The sequence below is a fragment of the Apodemus sylvaticus genome, chromosome 2 (genome assembly GCF_947179515.1).
Source record: "Apodemus sylvaticus chromosome 2, mApoSyl1.1, whole genome shotgun sequence".
In the NCBI taxonomy this organism is placed as follows: Eukaryota; Metazoa; Chordata; class Mammalia; order Rodentia; family Muridae; genus Apodemus; species Apodemus sylvaticus.
In genome coordinates, this window is record NC_067473.1 from 4,288,097 (window position 1) to 4,294,507 (window position 6,411).

At 36.1% G+C, this 6,411-nt stretch overlaps 1 protein-coding gene across 11 annotated transcripts in view; it reads left to right on the forward strand.

The window, feature by feature from the left end:
* Window positions 1-6,411, forward strand: part of Kmt2c (lysine methyltransferase 2C) — a 227,668-nt gene that overhangs the window by 95,036 nt on the left and 126,221 nt on the right. For all 11 annotated transcript variants that reach the window (XM_052172978.1, XM_052172983.1, XM_052172986.1 and 8 more), the window contains exons 5-6: window positions 1,100-1,248; window positions 1,794-1,903. In XM_052172978.1, coding sequence (XP_052028938.1) covers window positions 1,100-1,248; window positions 1,794-1,903 — 259 coding nt within the window. The remainder of the gene's footprint in view (window positions 1-1,099; window positions 1,249-1,793; window positions 1,904-6,411) is intronic.

Below are 6,411 nucleotides of genomic sequence, written 5' to 3' on the forward strand. Positions count from 1 at the left end.
CCTGTAGGCATTCATAAAAACGAGAATTTAAAGTTAGCACAGTATTTTCAGTCTTTTAATGCATTTCTAATACTAAGCTGAAATTTCCTGTTATTTTAAATATATTTGATAATTAAATGTTCTTATTGAACTATGTTAATACTTTTTTCTTCCAATAATTTTAGGTATAAAGGGTTTAGTATCTTGGTTATTATGCTGTTTTTTTTTCTTAATAGGACTCATTGATTTTGAGCATACAGAAGTGTAGTGTATTATAACTTATGCCCAGTAGTGATTCAACATAAAAATCCATGAGCTTAAGCATTAGGTTATTAGAGAGATATTTTATTGGTAATTATTTTACTTTCCATATTTAATGTTGAATATAAGAAGTGCCTTTATTTACCAAATGATCTTAAGTAGTACTAAAGTGTTGTTTGCCAGACCTCAAGTCTCCCTGTGGTAAACACCTCATTCAACTTGGTTATTTGCGTTTCTCTCTTATATACTATCTTCTTACTCCCCATGCCTTTAGGGCCTGTTTTCCTTTCACTCTGTGAGGTGCAGTCTTGAGATTACTGAACATCATGCATGGCCGGCTGCTGACACACGGGATCATGAGAAGGCTTCAGTTCAAGTGTTGCCTTTTTTCCTCCCTTTTTTAGACTCAATTGGCTTTTCATTTTTCCCTGTACATTTAGTTACCTGCCAGCTTTGTGTTATGATAATGCATGTTAAAATGTCCTCGTATGCTTTATATGTAAAACTGAAAAAAATTGCATTGTATTTTTTAAAATATGGGTCCTGGATAGAATGAGTTAGTTCTCAGTTGAAAAAAACTTAGAAATTAAAACTTATAAGTTAAAATTTATAACTGTAATTGTCATATTTCCTATGATTGAGAGAACCTTTTAAAACATTTTATGTATGTTGCTTACATAAAATAATGTAACACCCACTTTAATATTGTGAGTAATAAGAACAGATGCATTCTTGAAATTTTTGTGGCTGTAACCTAGTAATTAAAGCTTATTTGACATACTTTGTACTCATTGTTATAAAATGAAATGATTTTCTAATTATTCTTTCACAGCTTTTATCTTTCTTACTTTTGTTTTAGAGAACGGTCTCCCCAGCAGAGTGTCGTTTCTTATGTAAGTGTAAGCACCCAGACAACTTGTGAGGATCAGGCTGGCAAGTCATGGGACGAACTCAGCCTGGTTGGCCTTCCAGATGCCATTGATGTCCAAGCCTTATTTGATTCCACAGGTAGGGACCTCACTTCTGTAACAGCTTCCATTTGATTAGTGCTAAATTCTAGAAATATGTAGGATCATATGTAGGGCACTAAATAAAATGGTGTTTAGATAAACAAACTAAGGAGATTTTGCTTGTGGAAGAAGTAATTACTAATTTACAAACTTCTGTGTTCATCCAGAAGGCTTGTTAAAGCAAAGATTACTGGGCTTCAGTACAAGACATATTGATTTAATGGGTCTCAATTATGCCCTGTGATTTTGCATTCCTGAAAGTTTCCCAAATAGGTAGTCTCACCTCCAAGTCACAGTTAGGGCCAGTTGGAAAAAGCCTACTTTAACAGAATCACATGAGGATACATCGTATTTTTATACATATTTGTTTGTTTTGAGATAATTCTTATTCTGTTAGTCCTCATTAGCCTCGAACTCATAACTATAGCACTGGTGGGCTCCTACTTCAGCCTCCTGAATACTGAGATTAGAATCATGAACCACTCCAAACAAGTTGCATTAATACCTTTAGTGTTTATTAAATTATTTATTTTCTTTCTTTAGGCACTTGCTGGGCTCATCATCGATGTGTAGAGTGGTCACTGGGAATATGCCAAATGGAAGAACCATTATTAGTGAACGTAGACAAAGCTGTTGTCTCAGGGAGCACAGAAGTGAGTAGAAGAAACAAATATTCAAACTACCTTTTATTTGCTTTTTGTTTTTGCTTGTTCTGGTTTTATTTTGTTTTTGAGAATTTAATATGTAGTAGAGAATGATCTTAAACATTTGATCCTGTGCTTTTACCTCTTCAGTATCTGTATGGTGCTGTGGATGGAATCCAGACTTTGACAATCTTCTAATATTTTCCAATGTAAAATTTCACTTGGGAGAATTATTTATTAAATGTGTACTATAATAGAAAACTCTCAAAACATAAAATTGCTAATTTATACCAAGAATACAGTTTGTGTAAGTTTATTTTTCAGTTGACTTAAAACTTATTTCACATTTAAATGAAAAGAGATCAGTTTTAGAAATGGGAATCCTAATTACATTTATGTGTTCATGTGGTTATCCATTTATCCATCTGTCTATCCATCCATCCATCCATCCATCCATCCTCTTGAACTCATAGAGGTCCTCCTGCTTTTGCCTCCCTAGTGTCGGGATTAAAGGTGTTTGCTTCTATGCCCAGTTTTATGTAGTAACATCTATCTATCTATCTATCTATCTATCTATCTATCTATCTATCTATCTATCTATCTATCTTTTAATGAGACCAGGTCCCTCTATGTAGCCCTTGCTGTCCAGGAACTTGCTCTGTTAGACCATGCTGGCCTTGAACTCAGAGTTCCACCTCCCTGTCTCCTGAGTGTTGTGATTAAAAGCCTTGTGCCACCACTGCCTGGTGCCTGTAATGACTTTAAAAGAGCAAACTAATAAAGATTTCCACAATATTTAAGAAGTATTTTCAGTACTAAAAATGTTGATGAAAGCATTTTTGTTCATTCCATTTGTCAGTTCAAATAACCATTTTATCAGTATTCCAAAGTAACATGCAGTCTGTGTTTTTCAAAGCTTCCCCTTTGTGTTGGTGTACCTTTATATGCTCACAAGCATAAGTGCAACAGCTCCCTCCCATCTGTGAAGGCAGTCCCCTCCCCACGTGATCTTTCTTGTCATCTATAAATTCCTTTTACTTTTGGATAAATAAATGGAGAAGTGACATAGCTCTTCGAAAAGAACCTGAAAGCTAGAAAATTTTGACTATAGGAACTGTAATTGCTTTAATAAGTAAGGCTTTCAGAAGTATAGACACAAATTATTGAATGGCTTAATTAGTATGAGTGATTGTCAATTTAAGAATAGTCTGGTGACACAGTCTTGCAGCTCCATTTACTCAGGAGGCTAAGGCAGAACGGTTGCAAATTTAGGCCCAGTTTGGCTTCCAAGTGAATTCAAAGCCAGTTTGGCAATCAACTTAATGAAATCCCATCTCAAAATTAAAAGTGGAAAGGTAACTAGGTTCTAGTTCAGTTGCAAATGTTTATCGAGTATATGAATGGCCTGATATCCTCCTCCCTGTAAGCCAGAGTGCTTGTTTTAGAAATTGGATGTTACATTTAATTGTATAAGTTGTCAGCATTTGAATAGTTTAAGGCATAATAGTACATTACTTAGTGTGACCATACTTGCACAGCTAGATTTTGACGGTGGTGGATAAGGGAGCATCATCTTCTCACTTAAAACTGTTAATTTCTTTTAGACAATTTACATACGCCCTCCATACTCCCCAACCATATTGTAGCCTGAGTAATACAGAGGTGGGGCAAATGTTACTGTCATTTTACCTTGAGGCATTTTTCAGTACATTAAACAAACAAAACAAAATGAGAGATCAAAATTCTGAATGTTGAAAAGTCATTCAGGCCATTCAGGAGTAGGAAAGACAAAGGGACTTGAGGGCTATTATAATAAGACTATAGTTACAATAAAGCTATAGTCATAACCTGAAATGTGTCTGTTTGTCTCTGTGCATCAGTGCGTACATTCAGTATTTATTTGTGCATGTGTGTGCATTTGTTAATTCACTAGCACGTATGTGGGTGTGGTCATCAAGGGACAACTTGTAGGAATTGTCTCTCTCTCCACACGGAGCCCAGAGTATTAATCTCAAGGCTTGTTGTAAGGGCCTTTGTTTAGCTGTCAGCCTTCTCCTGCCACCCCCAACAAATACTTTTGTTTGGAAACTCTGGGAATAAGAAATTATGGCTCCTTTTAAAATTCTGTCCTTTGGTTCACTAGCTACTGATATTTACATTGTTAAATAAGAAAAGGTGGGTAGCATTTCACAATAGGAAAATTCTATGAAATTCAAATATTAGAGTCTAAAATTTTGAGTGGTGATACCAACTTATTTTCATGTTATGTAACGTTTACTGCAGTGGAGTTGTTGCTACAGAGATCCAGACACTTTTAATTCCTTTTTAGCATATTACTAATTACCGTTGCAGTTTTTCAGTTTTTGATTGTCTTGACTTTAAACAAAACAACAACAACAACAAAAACAAACCGCAAAACCAAAAAAGTTGGGTAGTGGTAGCCCATGCCTTTAATTCTAACATCTGAGGAAAGCTGTTGTATAAGTTTGAGTTTAGCCTGGTTTATAGAGCGATTTCAAGGACAACCAAGGTAACACAGAGAAATCCTGTCTCAAAAAACAAACAAACAAACAAACAAACAAACAAGTCAAATCAAACAAAAAGCAGAGCCCTAATTCATGGTAGTTAGATCTGCCTGCCTCTGCCTCTGCCTCCTGAGTGCTGGGACTTAAAGTTGTATACACTACCCCTGGTATCTTCTCTCTTTTTTAACAGTATATTTTTGTTTGCTTATCCAGTTTTTGTTAGAATTTTTTACTTTTCAGTTGGTTTTTTGTTGGTTATCTCTTTGAGGTACATTATCAAGTTGTTTATTTAAGATCCATGTCTTCTCCCCCACCTGGCCTCTGTTTGTCTGCCTGTCTGTCTGTCTGTCTGTCTGTGCATGTGTGCCATGGGTGTGCAGGTGCAGAAGGAGGGCAGAAGAGCACGTTGGGTACTTTGGAGCTGGAGTTATAGAGCAGGCTGTAAGCCACCTAAAGTGGTTCCTGGGAACTGAATTGGGATTCTTTGCATAAACAAGTCCTGTTTCTCCATCTCCTTGAAGCAGTTCTGGTTTTGTGATATATGGACTCATTACTGCAAACTTCTCTCTTAGAACTGCATTTTCTGTCTCACACAAGTTTTGCTTTAATTTTCATTCATTTCATTAATTTCCTTTCAGTGGCTTCCATTACTCATTTGTCACTTATTACCACTATATATTTCCATGTAGTTGGATGTTTTCCTTGGTTTTTCCTGTTGTTGCTTTAGAAAGATACATGATGTAATTATAGGTTTTTAAAAAAATTATTGAGATCTGACTTGTGACCTGGCATATGATTGATCCTAAAATATACATGTTCAGTTCTCTGGCATATACTGGCCAACTCTGGCATATAAAGTCTCTCTTTAAATTTTTTTTACATGTATATGTGATATGAGTGTGTTTATGTGTGTTAGTGTATGTATATACACAAGTGTGTAGGCCAGAGGTTGATATCAGGTATTTACTACTCACTGGACCCAGAGTTCACAGAGGCTGCTTTTGGGATCCTCTGCTGGCATCTCTTGGCTGGTCTCCAAGCCCACTCAGCTTTGATGTGGGTCCTGAGGATGCAAACTCTGGTCCTCAGGCTTGCACAACCAGTACTTTATCCACGAGAGACTTCCCTAACCCTCAGTTTTATATTTTTTATGTAAAATCTTGTATTATCTGAGGTGATGAGGTGAGTGTACTTAACTCCACTAGGTTTCTCTTTGCTCATGAGGTTTATCTTTTTCTCTTTGCTCATGAGGTTTATCTTTTTCTAACACTTACTTTTCATTTTATGTGATTCTTTACCAGTAAAGTAACTTTCTTGTTTGGTTTACATACATTAGAGTCCGGCACATCCATTCATTCAATAATTTCATTTGGCCAGTTGAAGGCTTTTGAGTATTGACCTTAATATATTTCCATTCAGTGTTATTATTGGTAAGTGTGGAATTCTTTCTTCTGTGCTTCTGGTTTTTGTGTTTCCTTTCCTTTCCTTTCCTTTCCTTTCCTTTTTCCTTTCCTTTTTCCTTTCCTTTTTCCTTTCCTTTTTCCTTTCCTTTTTCCTTTCCTTTTTCCTTTCCTTTTTCCTTTCCTTTTTCCTTCTCCTTTTTCCTTTCCTTTTTCCTTTCCTTTTTCCTTTTCCTTTTTCCTTTCCTTTTTTCCTTTCCTTTTTCCTTTCCTTTTTCCTTTTCCTTTTTCCTTTCCTTTTTCCTTTCCTTTTTCCTTTCCTTTTTCCTTTCCTTTTTCCTTTTCCTTTTTCCTTTCCTTTTTCCTTTCCCTTTCCTTTCCTTTCCCCCCTCTCCCCTCCCCCTTTACTTTCCCTTTTCCCTTTCCCCCCTCACCCCTTTCCTTTCCCTTCCCCTCCCCTCCTTCCTTCCCCATCCTTTCCCTTCCCCCCTTCCCCTTCTCTCTCTTCTTTTCTTTCTTTCTTTCTTTCTTTCTTTCTTTCTTTCTTTCTTTCTTTCTTTCTTTCTTTCTTTCTTTCTTTCTTTCTTTCTTT